The sequence below is a fragment of the Odocoileus virginianus genome, chromosome 28 (genome assembly GCF_023699985.2).
Source record: "Odocoileus virginianus isolate 20LAN1187 ecotype Illinois chromosome 28, Ovbor_1.2, whole genome shotgun sequence".
In the NCBI taxonomy this organism is placed as follows: domain Eukaryota; kingdom Metazoa; phylum Chordata; class Mammalia; order Artiodactyla; family Cervidae; genus Odocoileus; species Odocoileus virginianus.
Window position 1 is genome coordinate 16,444,838 of NC_069701.1, and position 24,385 is coordinate 16,469,222.

General features: G+C 39.0%; 1 protein-coding gene across 1 annotated transcript; it reads right to left on the bottom strand.

The window, feature by feature from the left end:
• Positions 1–8,748: 8,748 nt before the first annotated feature.
• AQP11 (aquaporin 11) lies at positions 8,749–20,837 on the bottom strand. Its single transcript, XM_020915157.2, has 3 exons — positions 19,874–20,837; positions 11,845–11,961; positions 8,749–9,067 (listed from the first exon to the last, which is right to left on the bottom strand). The coding sequence occupies exons 1-3, from the start codon at positions 20,490–20,492 to the stop codon at positions 8,988–8,990; spliced, it is 816 nt and encodes a 271-aa protein (XP_020770816.1). The 5' UTR covers positions 20,493–20,837; the 3' UTR covers positions 8,749–8,987.
• Between the last annotated feature and the right edge of the window lie 3,548 nt (positions 20,838–24,385).

Sequence of the window (24,385 nt, forward strand, 5' to 3'; positions counted from 1 at the left end):
TTAAAAGAGATGTGATAAAATTATGCATTTTTTCTCAAAGGACCTTCAGGCCTTCACTGCAAGTCTGTACTCTTGCTCTACAAACAAGTCCATTATACTTGAGCATCTAGTTTCTTTTGCATGTTACAGATTAAAAAGGAGAAAAGGGTGGTCACATCAGGCATATCAATAGCAGCATTAGTAAGTAGCAGACAGAATTAGGAAGAAAAGCAAATACATATTACCCCAAAATACAACCTTCATAGTGTATAATGCAAATATATATGAGGATAGTATATCAATTTATGTTCATAAAAGTATGATCAAAATTACCAGCCTAAATTCTATTTTTAAATAAATCTAAAACTGGCTAATTTAAGCAGGGAAAAAAGAAGTATTAGAAGGCTATTTGGTGGCTCACGAAATGGACATGAAAGCTGAAATAAACCAGGCTCAGAAAAAGGAACTCCAACTGGTTTACATAAGACGTGATTCCTCTGGGTGTTAGGCTGATTTAATTGTTTTGTCTTTGAGTGACTCACCACAAGGTCCTGATTGGCACTCTGTGTGTTGCCAGAAAACAGGAATATCTGGCTTGTTCAGCTTCTGTTGTGGAAGGGCACTGCCCCTGCCCAGATTCTCACAGTGGTGGATTACTCCAAATAGAAAAGATCCTTGGATACTGGCTTGCAAAGTTTATAGCTGGGCTTCCCTGGTAGCTTAGTGGTAAAAAATCTGCCTTCAGTGCAGGAGACACGGGTTCAATCCCTAGGTCAGAAAGATCCCCTGGAGAAGGAAATGGCAATCCACTCCAGTATTCTTGCTTGGGAAATCCCATGGACAGAGGAGCCTGGTGGGTTACAGTCCATGGGGTTGCAAGAGTCAGACACTGAGGCTTAGCAACCAAAAAACAACTGCAAGCCTAACCCTTAAAACTTTATAAATTGGGGTTGTAAGTATACTATCAAGGGTGAAACAGACCACCAGCCCGGGTTGGATGCATGAGACAAGTGCTCAGGGCTGGTGCACTGGGAAGACCCAGGGGGATGGGATGGGGAGGGAGGTGGGAGGGGGGATTGGGATGGGGAACCCATGTAAATCCATGGCTGATTCCTGTCAATGTATGGCAAAAACCACTACAATATTGTAAAGTAATTAGCCTCCAACTAATAAAAAAAAAATCGGGGTTGTATTTAATTAAAGTTAAGGAAGACTTATAAAAACTGAGGGACATAGTGTTTGTCAAAATTTATTTTTTTAATTAAAAAAAATATTTTTCGCTGTGCTGGGTCTTTGTTGCTTTGCAGGGGCTTTCTCTAGTTTTGGTGCTACTCTTCACTGCGGTGCAAGGGCTTCTCATTGCGGCAGCTTCTCGTTGCAAAGCATAGTCTGTAGGGAAGCCATGCAGTAGTTGCAGCGTGCAGCTCAGTAGTTATGGCATGTGGGCTTATATGCCCTGAGGCATGTGCAATCTTCCTGGACCAGGGATCAAATCCGTGTACCCATATTGGCAGGCAGATTCCTATCCACTGTGCCACAGGGTAAGTCAAAATTGAAAGTGCGCATAAGTCCTCCAATTAAAAAAAAGATCCAGACCACCTGCTGAGTTTAAAAATAAAATGTTAGTGTATAGGAATGCAAGAGATTTAGTAATTAGCCTCCAACTAATAAAAATAAATGGAAAAAAATAAAATGCCCATGAGAGACCCAAAAACTTCACTTAAAGGAATTTATTTAAAAGATAAATTTTCACACTCGGAAAAGTCTAAGCACAAGTATATGAATAGTATCTTTATTTGTAAAAGACTGAAAATAAACTCAATGTCTATAATTAAGCCTGAGTGAACTATTTTTTTTAATTTGTTTATTTTTGTTGTAGGCTAATTACTTTACAATATTGTAGTGATTTTTGCCATACATTGACATGAATCAGCCATGGGTGTACATGAGTCCGTCCCCCACCCACCCCGTCCCAAACCCTCCTCCCACTGAGTGAACTATTTACAGTACCTCTGTACAGTGGAAAACTATATCCCTTAAAAAAAATAGAGCCTGTATACCAATACTTGGTAAGCTCCAAGGTCCATTAATTACGGTGGGGATTATATGTGTCATGTGCATATACATGATACATGAGAAAGTTATTTCTTGGAGAGGTAGGGGACAGAGGTAGGAGGGAAACTTGAGGTTTTTTTTCCCTGTTCATGAGTTGTCTCCCCTCAAAAAGATGTTTAAGTCCTAACACCCAGCGCCTCGGAATGTGACCTTATTTGGAAATAAGGTCTTTACAGAGGTAATCAAGTTAAAATGAAGTCATTAGGATGAGCCCTAATCTAACATTACTGGAGGGACACATTCTTATCTGAAGGGAGAATTTGGACACAGAGATGACATGGGCAGAGGGAAAGCCATGTAAAGGGACTGCTGTAGTGAGGTGTGTACAAGCAGAGGAATGCCTGAGTCTACCAGAGCTAGGAGAAAGGTCCAGAATAGATCCTTCCCTAGTGCCTTTAAGAGGGGTCATGACTCCTGACATCTTGACCTTGGACTTCTGACCTCCAGAGCTGTCAGAAAATTTCCCTTATTCTAAATCACCTCATTTATGGTACTTTGTTATGGCGTTACCAGAAAACTAATCCGTCCCCCCACAGTTGTATTTATTTTTAGTTCTACCAGTTTATTGCTACCAACCCATCTCCCTCAACCCTCAGGCGCGCGTGCTCAGTCATGTAACCCATGGACTGCAGGCCGCCAGGTTCCTCTGTCCATGGATTTTTCCAGGCAAGAATACTGGAGTGGGTTGCCATTTCATTCTCCATGTATTTTTTTTTAATCTGAGGAATAGGGATCTGGGCTTTATATTGTCATTTATTTTTATTTATTTACTTGGCTGTGTCAAGTCTTAGTTGTGGCATGTGGGGTCTTTGTTGTGGCTCACAGGCTTCAGATCTCATGGGAGTTCCCCAGTGGAGGGTGAGATCTTCTTTCACTGACCAGAGATCAAACCCCCATCCCCTGCATTGCACAGTGGATTCTTAACCACGGAACCACCAGGGAAGTCCCTGTATGTCAGTTTAGAGTTTAGAAACAGTTTAGAGTTTCAAAAAATCAGAAAATTTATAACTGTCATTCATTGTTTAAATACAAAACTCTGCAGGTAAAGGAAAAGTTAGTTATTACCTAATTTTGTAAATAATTTGTGATGAAATATCTTTGGCATATTAATAAGATAATGTTACCTAGAGAATATTATGTCCAGTGAAATAAGTCAGGAAAAAAATGTATATCACATATGTGGAATTGAAAAATAATACAAATGAATGTATATGCAAAACAGATTCACAAATAAAGAAAACAAACTTATGGTTACCAAAGGGAAGAAATGGAGGAGGAACAAATTTGAGATGAGATTAGTAGATATGAGCTATTAATATCACGTAAAAAGTAGATAAGCAACATGGACATTGCATAGCACAGGGAATTATAGCCATTATCTTGCAGTAACTTAATGAAGTATAATCTGTATTACAATCACTATGCTATACACATGAAAATAACATTGTTCTCAACTATACTTCGGGAGAAGGCAATGGCAACCCACTCCAGTACTCTTGCCTGGAAAATCCCATGGACGGAGGAGCCTGGTGGGCTGCAGTCCATGGGGTTGCTAGGAGTTGGACATGACTGAGCGACTTCACTTTCACTTTTCACTTTGACGCATTGGAGAAGGAAATGGCAACCCACTCCAGTATTCTTGCCTGGAGAATCCCAGGGACAGGGGAGTCTGGTGGGCTGCTGTCTATGGGGTTGCACAGAGTCAGACACGACTGAAGCAACTTAGCAGCAGCAGCAACTATACTTCAGTTTAAAAAAAGACTAATGTAACACATACCAACATAACTCACATACAATTAAAGCTCCCTTTGTAACCACTATCTCAAATAGTGGAATAACCACTATCTCAAATTTCGTATTTATTCAGAGGTAACCAGTATCCCAAATTTGGTATTTATCATAACTATGTGTTTGCATTTTTGCTCTATGTGTATATATCCTGTAAACAGTACATAGTATTGGGTTGCATGTTTTGTAACTATTACTAATTGAATCTTTCTGCCGTTTTTCCTACTTAGCACTGTAATAGTTGCATTCAAGTCCAGAATGGGCAGGGACTCCCCTTGTGTTCCAGTGGTTAAGAATCCACCTTGCAATGCAGGGGCTGCGGGTTCGATCTCTGGTCAGAGAACTAAGATCCCACATCCCATGGAGAAACTAAGCCCACACGCCTCAACAACTGAGCCCACTAGAGAACCCACAAGCTGCAACTGCTGAGCCCTCACACCACAGCTAGAGAATGCATGTGCCACAGTGAAGGTCCCATGTGACAGAGATCCACACACCAAAACTCAGGCCAGATGCAGCCAAGAGAGATGTGTCCAAAGAGATGGCCTTTTTTTGAAGTTTGATACAGGCAGCTCTCTAGCACAGCTCATTCATTCTCATGATGGGCATTTAAGATTCCAGTTATTCATTATTAAAGCAGTGCTGCAGCAAATATTCTATGCATGTCTTACGCTTGTATGCATGTGTGTGTTTGTTGCAGTACCTTTCATTTCATTACCTCTGCAGTAAGAAGTACCTTTCTGACCAGCAGGACTCACAAATGTTAATTTCTGCTAATCCCCCCCAAAGAACTTCATTTAAAATACGTAAATCTTAAACTCTGCTAGATTTTGCTAAACTGTTCTCCAAAACAATTGTGGCTATTTATAGTAATAGTTTCCACCATTAGGAAGTAAGATTAATTCCTTCTCTCTATCCTTATCAATTTTTTATATTGCCAGCCTTCTGAATTTCTGCCAACCTGATGAATATGAAAATAGAATTTCATCATGATTATAGTTTCCATGTTTCTGATTATTCGTGAGATTGAACACCTTTCTGCTTTGTACATTTGACTCTCTTATGGTTTTTTGCCTAATTTTTTTTCTTACTTGTCCGTCCTTTATATATTCTAGACTCCAATATCCTAGTCTGTGACATGTCTTCATTTTGTTTATGGTGTCTTTTAAAAGCAAGAAGTTGTGCAATCTTGTGTGCATTGAAAAGCAAGAAGTTGTGGAATTATTCCTTATGTAGGATGCTGTCAAGTGTAGTAGCCCTAGCAGTCTAATATAGTTTTGCTATAGCGTGTTTTTAAATAATGTGAACCAGCTCATGAATGATTGCTAAAATAGGGCAGTGCTGTCTATATACCCAGAAATCACACTGATTCATGTGCAGTTTTTCCCAGCACATTAATGTTTTACACCAACAGTTTTGTAATAGTTAAATCAAAGAATATATGCCTTTCAGTCTGAAATAGAGAGGTGTTGCATGATTTGATTGCTTTAATAGGATCACGCAGTAGAAACATGAAATTATTGCAATAATTTGGGCAAGAGTAAGTAGATGGAGGCTTGACCAAACTATGCTGGTAGGCCATAATGAAAAGTATGAAACCCTACTACCCTAGAAAAACACATGTGCACAAGAATGTTTATTGAAGCATTGATTTAATAGTGAATAACTACAAATGCCACCAATAGAATGGATACACTCTGCAATTTGAATTAACTAGAGCTGCATGTATTGAGTTATATATTAGACAACAAAGTATAACTGTTGCACATACAGATGGATATGAGTCTGGAGTTCAGGACAGTTGTATAAGCTGGACATAGAAATTTGTCTGTTATGATAGAGTTGCTGTAAAACCACAAGATTGGGTAAAATTACCAAGGGAGTAAGTAGAAATAGAAAAGATCTCAGAGGACTGAGCCCCGGGAAGCTATCATTTAGTTTGGAGGAAAGGAGGAAGAATAAAAGAAGGCAATGATTTGGAGGAAGTGAAGTGATTCCCAAGGAGAAAGCAATAAACTAGCAAATGCTGCTGATATGTAAGAAGTATGAGACGTTGACTTAACATTAAAGTCATTGATACCCTTGGCAAGAATTTCAGTGGAATGGTGGAGTTGAAGGCCTGACTAGAATGCTTCAAGAAAAAAATGGGAAGAGGAAAACTGAACTTCTTCAGACTCACATCATCACATCTGCTTACCTAACTCTTCTTCTGCCCATATATTCTTCCCTTCTGTCTTGTTACTATGAACCATCTGTGTGTGCTTCTAGCTAAGGCCTGCCCCTTCAGTTGCGCACTTGCTTTTATCTTTTCTTACCTATTAAAAACTGAACCTGGGAAATCTCCCCTCCCTTTCCGACATCATCACTTTCTCTACTGCATCATTCCTCTCAGCATGTAAACATGCCAATATCTTTCCCACTTTAAAAAAAGAAATTCTTTCTTGATCCAATTTCCCCCTTTAGATACCACCCACATTTTCTTTGTTTATAGCAAAAGTCTTTGAAAGAACTGTCCTCCTGCTATCCAGTTTTTCTTACATTTCATGTATGGAGGCAGGCATGGAATAAGTAGACAGTTGGAATTAATTATATTGTGATTAAGCCATGTGAGTATGAGGATTTAGAGGAACAAGGGAATTAAGATTCTATGCAAGAGTGTAATTTAAGCTGCTTCAGAAGAAAGTAATTGATAGGGGAGAGAGATGTGAAAAGGTGGTAGTATCAATGGACCCAAGTTCCCCATGGGGGTTCACAGTATCATTGGAGATAAAGAAAGTAGGGTGAAGTGAGCTGGAGAGAGGGGTTAGTGGTTGGGGAAAGAGGTGTTTGAGGTCAGAGAAGAGTCTGAGTTATTGGTAATGACAAGCTCAAGGTTATGACCAAATTTGTAGCTGAGGCAGAAGAGAAAGGAAAAATTACTGGAGAGCCTTTCAAAGTTCAGCCAATGAAGTGGGAGGCCAAGATACTGGAAGGATCATCTTTGTAAGTATTGAAATCACCAGCAAATGTAACTGGAGTAGTGCAGAGAATGAGTGAGAAAGGAACTATACTCCTAAAAGATCAAGAAGGAATTGAGGGGGCTGTACAGTAGGCACAATAGATACGGTAGACAGAATTACAGTACGGAGTACCGAGGTAGAAGATGGCATGGTCTGATGACATTATTAATAGAGGCGGCAGAGAACAGAGCCAAGCTGCCATTTGAGAGGGCTGCAGGAGCAAATCATGTCAGAAGTTATAACCTCTAATTCTGAGAAGTGAAGTTTAGAGAGCTGGGTATTTTCATAAATTAATACTCAGTTTTCTTAAACCACAGTCTCATGATAAAGAGAGATGAATTTTTAAAAATTATGTACAGAAAAAGCCATGAAACAAGTGAAATTCAGCTTCATGTTTGGAAGACATAGGGAGTGGCAAAGGGATTATTTTAAAGGGAGCGGTCTATTTTATTTTATTTATTTGGCTGCACTGGGTCTTAGTTGTGGCATGCGAGATCTTTAGTTGAGGCATGTGGGATTTAGTTCCCTGACCAGGGATAGAACCTAGGTCCCCTGCATTGGGAGGTCAGAGTCTTAGCCACTGGACCACCAGGGAAGTCCCGGGACCAGTTATATTGTGTGGTTGTAATAGCAGAATTCAGGCCTAATGTTGACTCATCTTTTTTATTTTTTTTAAGAGAAGCTAGAACTGTGGATTTTTGTGTTAAAAAAAAAATATATTACAAATGCTAGCTTGTTTGAAATACTGTGCAGATCAAATGAAACACGTCAGAAATTCCACTTAGCCATTGTTGCAATTTTATGAACTCTGCTTTTTAAAATAGAAACTACTATGTCTATGTTTGTTAAGTTCAAGAGTCAAAGTCCATGACCCTCAAACTGGCTGCCTTGTTGGGTAGCCTGCAGCTGTTGAGTTCAGTCTGCAGGTTTATGGAGAGTGACTATCACAGGCCGATCATCAAGCAGCACTTAAATCACCTGGAAGTTTATCAGTTGCTTAATTGATTATTACTCAAACAGATCTTATTTCATCCCCACACCCCCCCAACTTTTTCTTTCTTTTTGCTTTCATTTCTAACCCTGATGATGGAATTCCTTTGAAGAAAAACAGTTAGCCTTTAACGGCCTGAACTTTAATAAAAGAGAGCTTCTAATAGAGGAAAACTTGAAGGTTCTTTAAGCCTGAAAAAACAGACTGTAACATTATAAAATATTTAATGTTTCTTCAAAATCTTCAGTGTTCCTTCAGTCTTTTTTTTTCCCCTTCAGTCTTAATGATGGCTGAGAAGATATTTTTGTATTGAAGTAGGAGTCTAAAGATGGTATTTGACTGTGTTTCACCTTGGGCAGAGCTGTAAACTCCCTTCCAGACTTAGTTTCCTTATCTATAAAACAGATATTAAAAATACATGCCCTACGTACTTCATAAAGTAGCTGTTACAATCAAATGAGAACGTGAAAATCTTAAACTTTGTATGAGTGCTTTAGTAAAGTCTGTTAAAGAATGACAGCTTGCCTAAAGCTTCTGAAATTGCCTATTTAGAGAAAATATTTTAGATTTTAGAATATATTTAAAATTCAGGAAACCCCTTGAGTATCAGTAGATATCTACTTCTAATAGCAACTTTCCTATTGAAAGATGACACTGCTGATGGTATCATTGTGCGAGGCAGTGGCTGAAAAGTATCCCTCTCCAGTTCTGTAAGCATGACTGGTTGTACTTTGGTTAAAAATCTTGCTCCTTCAGATGACACCTGATACACATACTCTTTCTTGGTCCCACCATCATCTTCCCTTCCCTTCTCACTCTACTCAAGTTTCTTTTTCATCAAAATTAACAATTATCACTTGAGATTTAGACTTAATGTAGTCTTTTCTAGCAGCATTTAATACACACTTAAAAGAACAAGCCTTAACTGAGAAACACAGGATACTTCATTTTCACAGTAATTTTTTTTAAGTTCCAGTGATGAAAACTCGAAGGCAGCTTCTTCAAAGGAAGATAATGTTGACGAATCCAGTGCAACCAGTGTTGAATATTAGGTGATAAAATCTTTATCACATCCAGCTTGACTGTCCTGTAATTGTCTGAGTCTTTTAGCATAGTTACTCCTTTTTATTAGTTGTGTGGTTGTCATATAGCCATGGGAGGAAAAAATTGAACATCAAAATCATCAGCAATATACCTGAAAGACAAACAGTAAATAGCAAAGTAAAACAATATAATCTTTTAAGAAGTTTATGATCCATAGTTATAATTTAAGATTATATATAATTATTTACCACGAAATTTGTAGAGGTGTGTTTAAAAGAATTAGCTACATCAGTTCTACATAAAACGTGTAGATATTTTATTTATTTTTGGCCATAGCACATGACATGTGGGATCTTCGTTCCCCAACCAGTGATCGAACCCATGCCCCCTGTGGTAGAAGCACTGAGTTTTAACCACTGGACCACAGGGAAGTTCCATCATGTAGATATTTTAAAGTCTAATATTCTCACATGATTTTTCTTCAACCATGAATCATTAAACACAGTACATACTTGGAAAAACCAGTAGGATCTAAATAATGAATTCAAAGGATAAATAAAAATAGAAAGATCTGGAGTTCTGTTTCTAGCCCCATTACTGACTTGCTAAGTGAGAAACTCGACTTGGGTCTCCATTTTAATCTCAACCATTAATAGCTTTTAGAACTGTATTAAGCAAAGTTTCTGAAACAAAAATTTCAGTTGACATTTTAAAACTTGAATATAAATATGCTTTTAAAAATCACATTAGTAAATTTTCATTTTTGAGGTCATTTCAGATAAATCTAGCATGTGTATAATACGTAATTTAAAAACATTTTTATATCAAAGATTTAAAATTTTTCAGTGGGAAACAGAGACAGAGGGGACTTAGCCATGGGACTCAAATCACTGTCTAAAAGAGAAGTCTGTGGTGGTTAATGGTTTTATCTTAAGGTATGTAGGTTTAAAGCTCTATTGTTGTTCAGTCACTTAAGTTGTGTCAGACTCTTTGTGACCCCATAGATAGCATGCCAAGCTTCCTTGTCCTTCTCTGTCTCCTGGAGTTTGCTCAAATTCATGTCCGTTGAGTCAGTGATGCTATCTAACCGTCTCATCCTCTGCCGCCCCCTTCTCCTTTTGCCTTCCATCTTTCCCAGATCAGAATCTTTTCCAGTGAGTTGCCTTTTCCCAGGTGGCCAAAAGTATTGGAGCTTCAGCATCAGTCCTTTCAGTGAATATTCAGGGTTGATTAAAGGTAGGCTTAATGCTCTAAATCAGTTAAACTTAGATTAAGAATGTGTTTTTATCTCATGCAGATTTGATAGTTTACTCCTGTTTGATAAGAGGAAATTAAGGTTTGACTAATATTTGGAAAACTTAACAAATTTTTAAAAGATGAGCCTGTTTTGCAACCAGAAGCTTTAGATTAAAAAAAAAATCAGAATCAATCTTATTCACAAAATTTGACATTTTCTTTATAAAGTTAGAGTCAGAAAATAAGACATTACATTTAAAACTTTATAAAAATGGAGTTTCAATTTTATAGAATCAAATAGAATCTGCTAATTTTCATTATATGAAATATATAAGCTAGAGAATTAATTCTATATACATCCTTATAGTCACATTTCTAACATCTTATTAATTTGGAGGAGGTGGCAGGGCGCTCCTGGGTTCAATCCCTGGTCAGGGAACTAGATCCTATGTGCCGCACCTATGAGTTGGCATGCCACAACTAGATCCCATATGCCATGACTGGAAAAAAAAAGATCCCACATGCCATAATGAAGATCAATGATCCCATGTGCCGCAACAATGACCTGGTGCAGCCAAATAAATAAATAAAAAAACTATTAGTAGACCTGTCCAATTAGTGACCTTTTTAACTTCTTTGTGAACTTCAGTGACCTTTTTTTACTTAAAAATCAAGAACAGATAATTTATCTTTGAAGAAGTTACTAGAAAACACTAGTAATGAATAGATGAAAAAAGTTATCTTTATTAGCAGCTTAAAATACAGTTTCTTTCTGATATTCTTCATGTTTAATATAGATATTACTGAGCATAACAGATGCTAAATGTGAGGAAAATTCCTAAATGACAGGAATGGAGGGTGAATGGGAGGAGTAAAGTGTCATGGCTATTCAAACAGGTTATGCCAATGTTTTCTTCTGTAGGTACCCTCCCCTCCCCGTGCCCTCTTTTTTTCCCCCACAGAAATGAGCAACAAGAAACAAAACGCAAACTGTGGATAAAAGAAAAATGAACTAATAGAAGGCCAGTTACCCTCATATTCATTTATAGCTGTGAATTACAGTTAGGCTTAAAACAGATGATTAAACAAAATCAAGAAATGCTGATAACTTATATAAGGGTATGCATATCATGATTACAGTTATTTTGTAACTTTTTTGTGTTATTTGACCTATTTGAGAAGAAGAGTTTTACATATCTGACCCAGATAGAAATAATGGGAATGCAATTTGTGGAAAATTTTAAAACTACATTTATTATAGTTCTGTATTGTTTCATGAAATGCTGTTTGACAAAATGGGTCAAATGAGCCAAATAGTATTTTATTTGGAGCTCACAAACTTGAAAAAACAAATTCCTTTCGCAAAAAAAGGTTATTTTAAAAAAATTTTTTAAAAAAAGGTTATTTTTTAATGGAAGTAATCCTCACTTCTTTGCCCTCATATCTGAGAGCATATTAAAGAGATATTAAACTTCAAACTTACTATTCTTAACTTGTTTCTTTGAAGACAAAAGCAGTTTTAAAGGATACTGCCCAAAATAAAATGTTATTTTGGGCATAATATTTCATACCTTTTTTGTTTTCTTTTTTGTTCCTACTCTGGCTTTGAAAATTGACATATTACAGTGACATTCCATATCGTATTTTAGTATATTCTAATCTTTTCATCATATTGAATAAAAATATACTTACCTAAAGAAGGAGAGAGCCAATATACTATAAAAAACTGAAGGAATGCTTCATCAAAACACTTGAAATGCAGTGAAAGTGCCAAAGTTGGATTAAATATAGCTCCTGTGAGACTTCCTCCTGTAATACATATTAAGCAGAATGATACCAAACCATATATCTTACATTTTCTTGTAACTAGAAATACAGGGATTACTAAATAAAACTTTTATTTTAGGTATTTAAGTTTTCTTATTCTGTAATTTTCCTTTGAAGAATCACCTGGCATATTATAGAATATAAAAATATAGATTATAATATGCCAGGTGCAAAAAAGGCAGGAAGACAAAGAACATTAAGAATTTTCATCCAGTGCTTTTCCTATAGTATATTATAAAATACACATTGAAAGTTAACCTGCTCTGTTAGTATTCCTACAGTTTTATAAAACAGATTTGGCTGCCCTTCTTAACATTCATCAACTTGAATTAATAAAAATATAATGAAAATGTTGTTAAAATGGGCACAATACCCCAGGATCCTCTTGAACAGAAATAACCTTGGTGTTGAAACAAAAAGTAAAATAGACCAAAGCATTATCATTGATTCCACTTTTACTTGTCAACAGAGCCCTGAAGAAGTGGCTGTGAATGGTATGTGAATAACCTCAATAAAGTGGTTACAGAAAAAAAATTAATAAAAAAAGAAGTGACTGAGTAATCATGAAAGATCAGCACAAATTCTAACTGTTGCCTGCTTTTCAGGACTTAGGGTCCAGCTCTTCACTTAGGGTCTCTCTCTGAGATGGGGCTCAGGAATTTTATAGCTGTGGCCACACAGCAAGTGAGGAAAAGCGAAAGAGGCTGGACTGGCTGTCCAGTGGTACTCACCAACACTGTGGCTCAGCTTTTCACAACATACCCTGATTGTATCCCTGAGACAGAGACATTTCTGGTGGTGGTTCCATGTGGAAGCTTGAGCACACTCATCTGCCTCTAACTTAGCCACAGCAACAGATCAAAGATCTTTACAAATTTTACATGGACACACGCCACAAGAGCATGTTAACTGTTTTTATAAAATGCTGTGAAGTAAAATTGGAAATTAAGTGACCTTTTCATAAGATTTCACTCTTGACAGGCTGAAAACATTGAAGCTGTGTTGAGATAAGATGTTGAGAAATGAACTGAGTTCACTCCGTGGCTAAGAGTTTTTTCCTAGCATTCCAGCCCCACAGCACAATTCATATTCATGCCTCAGCAATTATAAATGACATCACATCATGGACCTTCAGAACTACTCTTGAATAGTCACATCCTGGAATGTTGAGCCTGCAAATGCCAGGGGCCAGCAGAATTATTTGGTTAGTGTGTGGTCATTTCAAATTAATGCCACAAAAAATTACTGAGTTCTTACATTCTGGACACCATGAGCAGAAAGGTAAGAACTCACACAGATCTTTCCACACAGACTACACAATAAAATATAATGTAATATGTGCCGTGATAATACAAGTGACCTGTGATTTTTTAAGGCATTTATCAATAGACAGCCATTACCTTCATAATTAGTTTGCTTCAGTATTGCCATTAGGTCTTTGGTATTTTTATTAGGTCTAAGAACACTACCATTTGGTTTTATACCACTCTAAAACTCCAGTTACTTCATACTCTTTGTCTTCTAATCCTCCCATCACCAGTTCTGCTCAGTGTAACTTGGTAGATGCTGCTTCTCCTAAGATGCACAAGTCTGTTCCTCTCTCTTGAGTATGGACTGGTTTTGCAACTTGCATTAACAAATAGAATGCAGCAGAAGTGATGCTATGTGAATTCTGAATGTGAGGGGCAACACTGAATTCTAGGTTCAGGTCTCAATAAATCCATCATTGGCTTCTACTCCTTGCTGTGTTGGAACAATGTGCTGACCATGTACATGAGTTGGTCTAGGCTGATGGAGGATGAGAGGCCACAAGGGAAAAAGCTGAGGTGTCTCAGATGGCTGTTGGAACCAACTGCTGGACACACAAGTGAAGCACCTTTGCTCTTCCAAAGAAACCAACTGTCCAGCTATCTGATCTCAGGGGGATTCCCTATCTAACCCACAAAATCATGAAAAAAAAAATTGTTATTTTAAGCATTAAGCATAAGTTAACTGATTTAGAAATCCATTGTGTCAACAAAAGGTCCAAAAGATGGCATTGGCTTTGATATTTTAGGCTGGATCATTCTTTGTTGGGGTTGTCCTATGCACTGTGGGATTTTTAGCATTCCTAGCCTTGACCCATTAAATGTCAGTTGCATATTCATCTCCCCCATGTAACAAACAAAAATGTTCCCAGACGTTGCTCAAATTGTTTTATTGAAAACCACTGTCCTAGAGAACTACTGATACCTGTATACTAGTAGACACAAGGTTGTTTATTTATAATAGCAACAAACTGGGAAAAACCTAAATGTTCATTCATAAGAAAATAGCTAAATAAATAACTTTATTATTAATTTGGAATGCTGTTCAGTATTCAAATAATATGAAAGATCTCTTTACTAACACAGATATCCAAGATAGTATCATTGAACCACACCACTAAAAAAACATAAACTGCAGAAAGTATGATTCATCTTAATATGAGCTCACATATAATCATTTCTGTAGGGTCCTATCAATATGTACAATAAATGTACATAAGCGTTTGGAAGGACATGCACGCACAGAGGACTATACTGGTGAGAAGAGGAGGCAGGGAAGGAGAGGGGACAGGCATGAAGGATGGTAATCAAAAGGCATTGAAAGTCTCATTGGAAAAAAAAAGTCATCAGTATTGGTAGTGTTTCCATTTTTTACAAAAAGAACACATTCATGTATTTTGTAGTTAAATATGAATTATTTTAAAAGTAAGAATTATCCATCAGGCACAGAACTTGCCTGAAAAATTACTGAAAAATTAGTTACTATGTATTGATGTCTGAAGGGAAGAAGCCATAACACCTGTTGAAGAAGAGGTAGCAACAGGGAGATCCAGCTGGCTGCTAAGAATCTCAGAGGACAGTGTGAACGTGGTGAAATTAGGCCAGTCAAAGGACGGAGTTCCAAATGTGGTAATTATAGGCACTTATGTTTCTCAGTAGTCATAAAGCAAATCAAACTCTGTGACAGAATGACACTAAAATCATGCAAGACTTGCATAAAAGCTAGAGTGTCAATTAACTAATTTATAAATGGAATCTATAAATGGAATCACCCTTTCCAGTGACCAGACATCTGTGCCAGTTACTGTGGGAAGAACTTGGAGTACATTATTTTTCATGATAGTCTGAAGCGATAGTGTTATTCTCCATTTTAAGGATGAGGAAACAGACCTAAATTATCTCTCCTAAGGACAGAGTCCTTAGTCCAACTCCAAGAGGCTTATGCTCTTTACCACTGTATTATACTGGCATGGGAAAAACAAAAACAAAATATTTTGTGCCTTGTTTGAAGCTGTTTTTCATTTGTAGATTGGAACCTATTTCATATGGTTATTGTATTAAAAGTAAATATAATATATATATATATATATATATATATATATATAAAGGACTTAGCTCCTTTCTTTGACAAATAATGTATCCAAATTCTTCATGACTTAGAAGGATTCCAGAAGCTCCTGAATGGAGTAAAAGTGCAATTACTTTGGACATTTTAGTAGGCTTATTTTGGAAGCTCTTAGACATAAAATATGGAATACCCAGATATGTATTATTTCTTTTGATTTTTTTAAGTGAATAGACTATTTGCTATTTCATTCATTTTACTCATTCTAAAAATAATGAGTATTTATTTGTAACAGGTGACACTGTACTAAGTCCTGGTTATATTTCATAATGAATAAAACAGTTTTAGTTTCTGTACTCATAAAGCTTACTGTCTGGTGGAGGGAGACAGGCATTACCTCAGAAAACAAGTATATAACTAAAAGTTCTGCAAAGGAAATGAACAGGGTACAATAAGAAAGACAACCTACTTGGATGTGTAAAATAGATTTTTTCCAATATCTAATTAATTTATACAGTTCTCTCTTATCCTAGTCATTGAACCAAATTGTCCCCAAACCTAAATCTTCCTAAAGGAAGATTTGCTTGAAATTTGCATTAATAGTTTTATAGTTCTAATATGTTAATAAATCACAAAGCTTTTTCTCACTTTATTTGGGAAGCCAATAAATATATAAGTGTTAAAGGCATCAGTGGCCTCCATCTGCACAAATGTGCAGTGTGCTAAATCAATAAATATGCAATCAGATGCTTAGTCACTGGCTATCCAAGGAGCCTATAGCTATGTTGCTGAACAGTTATGTTCTATAAGCTTAAATAATCCATTCTTTTAATATGACCTGTATTAGTGACTTCTGGGTATCCTCAAATGCAAGTGATTAAAGAAATATCCCAGCATGCAACTTAGCCAAACCAGTACTAATATTATCTTGGTGGTGGTGGTTTAGCTGCTAAGTTGTGTCCAACTCTTACAACCCCATAGACCGTAGCCCGCCAGACTCCTCTGTCCATGGGACTTCCCAGGCAAGAATATTGGCGTGGGTTGCCATTTCCTACTCCGGGGGATCTTCCCAACCGAGGGATGGAACTCATGTCTCCTGCATTGCTGGCGGTCTTCTGCATTGTAGGTGGATTCTTTACTGCTGAGCCACCAGGAAGCCCAGTAGTGTTTTAGAAGTTAAAAAGAGAGAGACTGACATATTGAAGTAACTTGTAACAGTTCCTGACTTAGCGGATGCTTCCCCTGCCTTCCCTTCCCTATCCATTCTTAACTCCTTCCTGCAAAGTCCTCATGTCTGCCTGATGAGGTACACACTGAGCTAGTCCTAAAACAGTTCACTCTATTTAAATAGCTCTGACCTAAAGTTATGATTTATATCCATAGAAAATAATGGGGAGTGATGGCTTAGTGCAGCATTTCCCAAAGTATGCTCTCTTCTACTACACACTCCTAGACAAAAGTATTCCTATATTTGAAAAACTGTTCCATATCTTTCTCTTGGAGTTTCACGATAAACAGTAGCATAGTAAAACTCTGTGAGTCTTAAGTTAGAGAATCTCTTTAATCCAGTGTCTGCTAAGTCTATTTGGTAACAATCCTTTGTTAACTTAAATCTTGTTACGTTATGGTAAAATATATGCCATTTTAACCATTTAAAAGTGTATATTCATGGCATTGGTTATAATGTTCAACCATCACCACTATTTCTAAAATTTTCCATTGCCCCAAACAGAAACTGTACCTATTAAACAAAAAAATCCCTATTCCTCCTTGCTGCCCAACCCGTGGTAACCTCTATTCTACTTTCTGACTCATGAATTTGCCTATTCTGAATATCTCATATAAAGTGAAGTCATATAACATTTGTCTCTTTGTGTCTGGCTTATTTTGCTTAGCATAATGTTTTCAAGGTTCATTCCTATGGTAGCATTTATCAGAACTTCATTCCTTTTCATGGCTGAACAATATTCAATTGTATGTATATATTTTTGTTACTTTTTAGGAGCATGCTGTAGAAATGCTGATAATGAAATGAGTATAAGCTTTAGTATAAATCTGAACCATGGTTCCAGCTCATTCTATTAATAGCTGTGTGGTCTTGAACAAGTCACTTTACTTAAAATGGGAATAGTGTATTTAGTGGGTTGTTGTAAGGATTAAATACCAAAACTCATAAATTTCCTATATGCTTGCACATTGCCCAGTGAATACTCTTATCTCCCTTATTTGGCAGAAAAGGAACATCATAATAATCAATTTCTGAAACAATAAGTAATTGTTAGGTTCTGTCCCTGTAGATGAAAATGTTGTTATCGTGACTGAGGAATATTTTAGTTGATAATCACCTGTGACTAGTGGCTATGATGAACTGACCAGCAACATCTAGACTGGAGCAGTGGTTCTCAGCCCTGGTTTCATATTGGGATCACCTGGGAAAATTTTAAATCTACCATTGCTCAGGCCCCTTCACACAGCACTTAAATCTTATTTTGTTTTTTTCCACAGCAATTAAATCTTAATCTCTGTACCTAGATATGAATATGTTTAAAACACTCCCCAGGCGATTCCTATGCAGAGGGAATGTTGAGAACCACTGCTCTAGTGATCCTTTCAGTCTCTCCTCCTCCTCCATCAAGTAGTAGCCTCATTTCAGCAGTGTCGATGTCAGTAATGTAAGGGGAAGGAAAAGAACATTTCTGGATATCTTAAATTGTTATTTTATGGGTCTTCCAATAACTCTCCTTATATTTATGTATAATTTCAAATATTACCTTGTTTCTCCTCTCAAAATCTTTACTTATAAAATAGATACTGACTAATATTATATACAGTGTTATTGTTGAAATCATAAATAGGTATTAACGGTACAAAAACAGGAAGAATACCAACTTATAGATTATCAAGAGAGGGATAAGGAACTCTGTATAACATTGTATTAATTTAAAACTTTTCTTTTTGGCCGCCCCGTGGGGCATGTGGAAGTCTAGATCCTCCAACCAGGGATCCAACCTGAGCTACCCCCCAGCTCTGCAGTGGAAGTGAGGAGTATTAACCACTGGATCAGCAGGGAAGTCCCTAAAACATCTTTTAACTGTTTACCACATCTAATTAAAGTACAGAGCTAAATTGTGGCATACCTTTTTGCAAGCGATGATTCTGTTCATATACAAGGGATGTTTCGGCTTTAGTCCAAACTTAAAATTTTAATAAGCAACTACTCACCAACCCCTCAAATACGCATATATCCTTCCTTCTTTCCTATACCACTCATTTCCATCTGAGTCTACAAAAAGGATGGTACTATATTTTAAAGAAGGTGAAATGGATTGGAAAGTCTTTCATTTTACCTAGGAGTTGAGCATATGTTTAAAAGTCTTTATCTTAAGGTTTGCTTCTACTCATAGTTTCCCTTTCAGTGGGCAGAAGGCAGAGTCTTACTACTAATTCTTTTTATTAGATGCCTACCTCCAAAACATTTTACAATTCAGATATAGTTCTAGTGAAAATATTCTATTATGATCATTTAAAATGATGTGCTTCATCATTGTTTTTCAAATTTCCCTATTCCATTTAGAATATTTTCCTGTCCTATTTAAAATATCCACTATATCTGAGTTCTGTCAAGGTAAACATGATTCACAAAAAATCAAGCAGATTTCTCAAGAATTATTTTTTTCTCAAGAATTTTTTTTTAATTTGAGAATTTTTTATTGATCACCCTATTATACATTAAAGAAAGAAAGTGAAGTCACTCAGTTGTGTCCAACTCTTTGTGACCTCATGGACTATAGCCTGGACAGGCTCCTCTGTCCATGGGATTTTCCTGGCAAGAATACAGGAGTGAATTGCCATTCCTTTCTCCAGGGGATCTTCCCACCCCAGGGATCAAACCTGGGTCTCCCGCAAAGAATTTTCTTGATAATTATTTTAAAAAATCTTTGATTTCAAGCAAGTTCTGATTTTAAAACACATCTTCCTTGATAGGCCATTAAAAGTTCATTTCAGGATGAATTAGAAAGGAAATAAATGATTTTAAGTAATTTTGTAGAAAAATAACTAAGAAATAGAACTATAGAATTTTACTTCCCACCCTTACTACTAGCTAATCATGTAGCTTGTGCTTTAAATTGGAAGGAACTTTTGAAACCCAGGATCATTTTTCAGCGAGAGCTTCAGCAAGGATCTATATACCAAGTGGGCAAGAGGTAGCTGATGTTATCTTTTCTCTCTACCATTACAACAATCCCTTTGTAGGATATTTGAACCCTTGGCAGTATCTCACATGATCTCTGTTTCAGTACAGAAGTAGCTTTCTCTGGGTGTTAAAAAGAAAGCACTGAATGGAGGATCGATATTTGGACCCTGTCGGTAAAGAATGAGCTGCAAAATGATTAGAATTACGGAAATACCAATATTGACATCACAGAAGCGTAGTAGTTTCGAATGTATCCTGGCAAAGAATTTAAGAGTCTCAAGTCATAGAAGCTGCGGACGTGCCCAGTGTTTTGTGGGAATAACAAACCTGCATAGACCAAAAAGGTGATGAGTGCTGACAGCAGGTGGATACGAAGCTTGGTTCGGACCTCCTGGAAGTGAAGCAAAGCGCTGTGGAAAATAAAGGAGCAGACAGCCTCTATGATGACCGCTTTGGGCAAGTCCACTTGAATGGGATTCCTGCAAACGAAGCTCCTCTCGCTGACGTGATACTTGGTCAGCCCCAGGCTCCACAGGGCGCCCATGCAGTACCTGCTGCACAGGGCACCAATCAGCTGAGCTAACAGTCTAATCGCACCCGTCTCAGCGGACATTCCCCCCAGCATCATCTGCATCATCACGCCGCACGGGTTGCTGGAGGTGCCCACCAGAGTCAGGCCATGCACCAATGAGAAGAAGTAGATTAGCGTCAGCGGCCAGGTGGGGTGAAGGGGTTCCTGCTCACTCAGCAGTTGTAACTCATGAGTGCAGAAGCAGAGCTGGAAGGTGGCCAGAAACTCCAAGACGAAGGCGTGGGCCATGGGCCCGTTCAGCTGCTGCCGGCTGACCACGCGGGCTAGACCCATGAACAGCACGATCGATAGCATCAGCCCCAGCGAGGTGCAGGTATCCTGCATCTCGGGCCAGAGCCCCCGTAGCGCGGTCATGGCTTTCTCAGCACCAGACGGGGCTGCCTGCTCGAACTCGGCAGGAGGCAGTCTCTGGGCCCCAGTCCCAAGTCCTCAGCCCCGCCCCCTCCTCACGCCCCTCGGGGCGGGCCGACTCCAGACCAGCGGGAGGCCCTGGGGGTGCCACGCGGAAGGACTCCTCCCCATTTTCCCGGCTCTGCCCTAGAGTTTTGTTGCCAGAGCCGGGGAGGAGGGGAGGCGACGGGCCGCGAGGAGAGCTCTGTCAGGGCACCGTCTGAGGGGGCCAACAGCCAGCAGAAGACAGACACAGGCCCTCGCTGTTTCCCTCAGGGACTGGAAGCGGGCGCGGGTGGGGCAGGGAGTGGAGGGACGGCGCGCGTCCGGAGGCCACTGCGCATGCGCGCGACGGCCCGTGCGCCCTTGCGAGAGGCTAGACTTGGGCCCCAGGGTCCCTGGCGCTGAGCTGGAAGGCGCGCGCCCCCTGCGTCTTAACAGGTGCTTTGACATGAGAACCTTGAGGGTTTTACTTTTCAGCTCTTAAAACTGTAAAGCCGTCAAGCTGCAATCCAGACCCCCTAAAGAGCTTTTCGGCCAACCACCTCGTTTTTAATTTCTGGGACGACTGAGAAGGCGAGAAGCGGTGGAGGCCGGGGGTGGGGCGGCGTGGGTAGGGTGGGGCTGGGTACTGGTTTAAGGAGAGTGAATTTCACAGAGAAATGAGGTTTGACCTTTGTGAAGAAGGGTATGCCACTGGGTTGGTTGGTTGGTTTTTTGTTTTGTTTTGTTTTCCACCTGCTACCTGTAACATTTACCTCAGAAGGTTGTGGGTCACACGACTCACCTCGTGGATTTGTTTTAAAAAAAGAAAAACAAAAACCCGAGAGGCACCGTGGCACAGAGCTTAGGAGACAAAAGATGGTCAATGAGTGCTAGCTTAAAGTTGAAAGAGCGGATCTTGCCACCGCTTTCCATTCCCAACAGCTTGCCCATTTGGGATGGCCGCGTTATGGGTGCAGCTGGGAGGGAATGTCTGCGATTCCTCAGGCCTGGCATCTACCGTGCCTGCGTGTGTGCTAAGTCACTCAGCCGTGTCTGATTCTTGACGACCCCACGGGCTGTAGCCCGCCAGGCTCCTCTGTCCATGGAATTCTCCAGGCAAGAATACTTAAGTGGGTTGCCATTTCTGTCGCCAGGGGAGCTTCTCAACCAAGGGGTTGAACCCGCGTCTCTTAAGTCTCCTGAATTGGCAAGTGGGTTCTTTATCACTAGCGCCACCTGGTATTCTGCTAAATGGGCTTTCCTGGTGGCGCTAGTGGTAAAGAATCCACCTACAACGCAGGAGACCCGGGTGCCATCCCTGGATCAAGAAGATCCCCTGGAGGAACACATGTACACCCATGGGTGATTTGTGTGAATGTATGGCAGAAACCACCACAATATTGTAAAGTAGTTAGCCTCCAATTAAAACAAATTAAAAAAAAAAAAAAAAAGATCCCCTGGAGGAGGAAATGGCAACCCACTCCAGTGTTCTTGTCTGGAATAGAGGAGCCTGGCGGGCTACAGTCACTTAGCACACATAGGTATCATGGTTTAGCTGGGGGAGAGGGGTGCAGATACCTCTGCACTCTCCAGCTTCTGTCCTGCCTCCCCCAGGCTCTGTTGACCACAGGTCCCCATTTCTTAAGGCTGGAGAGAAGGGAGAGAGAAATAAAAATGAGGGGACTAATTAGCCCGAACTTCATTCTTGGCGTTTCTCCTCAGCTTTGTTTCCCTATCTCAATTTGTCCATTTACAACTAATGGAAGTTCTCTTTGTAACTCAAATTTTCTATGGTGCCAATAGACATTCCCTGAATTAGAAAAACAAATCATTTCAGAAAACACACAAACTCTGTAGACAAATGAGGTCCTTTCTTCTTTCCTGTGTTTGTGTCTGACCGGGAAACAATTTAAAGTAAATTTAAACTTATTTTTTGGTCACTGCTGTTGAAAGAAGTTGCTTTCAAATCACATCTATGAGAATAACCCTCTCATCTCTCCCCTTTACTAGAAGTCACTTGACTTTTAGTTACTGTGGATATATTTTGATGATTTTAAAAATATGCACAATGTGAGAATTGTGAACTAAGTTTTATTTGGGGCAAAGTGAAGGCTATGCTCAGAAGACAGCACCTCAGACAGCTCTGAGAAGCTGCTTTAAAGAGGCAGGGGAGTGTCAGCATATTATGTGATTTTGGTGAAGGGGAGAATACATGCAATCAAGCACATATTTTTTTGTCTAAGGTTTCTGCTGGTCAAGAGGAGCAGTCATCACCATGAAGGATTTTAGTGATTTTGTAGATATGAGGAGATATAAGAATTGGGCTCATAATATCTGCTCCTGAAAATATCTAACTATCTGAAGACCCTTTCTGCCAGTTTTTCCCTAAGCAAAGGGTGCCTCATTTTTTCTCTCCGCCCTGAACCCCTTTCAGGAAGTGTTGAAAATGAGCAGCTGTATTAGCACATGATTTAATCCTTATAGAGGTAGATGGCAAGTGCCAATTTGTAGTTGCCAATTTCATTTACTGCTCTGCTGATAATTCACTTTTGCTAGCAAAAACCATGTAGAAAACTAGTCTTTTGGACTTTATTAGAAATTTTAGTAACATTATAATATACATTGTTATTTAAATGACTTTGGTCATTGTTTCAATTAAAGAACAAGACCAAAATAAACCCAATCAATTACTTGTGATTGAGGGTTTCACATCATATGAGTCTCTGTTTTCAGAAACAAGAGGTCACAGATTAATCCACCCCATTTCCTTCAGCATAAATGTTTGTTGATATTGAAACCATTCATCTCAGGTTGGGACTTGAACCCATGTGCTGGGACTCCAACCTGGCCAAAACCCAGTTTGGGACACTAACTTACATGACCAGGACTCAAACACAGGCAAAACCCAAGGTCTTCCCACTAAGACCAGACACCTTGTTTCAGGACTTAATGAAGCTCAGGTTATTGAAGTCTCATTGAAGAAAAAATTCAGTGAGAGACAAAGTGATAGGTAAGAAGTGGATTTATTTACAGAGAGACACTCCATGGACAGAGTGTGAGCCATCTCAAAAGGCAAGAGTGGCCTTGAAATATTGTCTGGTTAGTTTTTATAGGTTGGCTAATTTCATAGGCTAATGAGTGGGAGGATTATTCCAGCTATTTCAGGGGAAAGGGCAGGGATTTCCAGGAACTGGGTAATTGCCCACGTTTTGGCTGTTGATGGTTGGCCTCAGGACTGTCATGGCACTGGTGGGTGTGTCATTTAGCTTGCTGATGTGTCATGAAGAATGTATACTGAGGCTCGAGGTCTCGTGGAAGTTGACTTGTTAGCCTTCTTGAACTTGTTGTTTAGTCCCTCAGTCATGACTGGATCTTTGTGACCTCATGGAGTGTAGCCCACCAGGCTCCTGTGTCCATGAGATTTCTCAGGCAAGAATACTGGAGTGGGTTGCTATTTCCTTCTGGGAATCTTTTGTAGGGGATCTTTCCAATCCAGTGTTTGAACCCATGTCTCCTGCTGGTTCTCCATTGCTGGCAGATTCTTTACCTCTGTGCAATCACGCTCTGTCATTCTTTTACAGATTGTGCCCTGCCCACTTTCCTTCTATTTCAGTATGGGTGACAGAGCTGCATCTTGCAGACTCAGATCTCAAAATCCCAGTTCCAAGACCAGTGTCTTCATGAGAAAGAATGACTCTACCATAGATTTGAAAATTAGGAGAGTCTGGCTTCCTCAGCAATGTTGGCCGCATTTTAACCACTTTTCTGTGCATTATAGTAATAATGAGAGGCAGAAAGTACATAATACTAGGTGTGGTGAAAGCACTGGATTTAATATTTGAAAATGAAGGTCTGCATCTTTTCTGTACTTA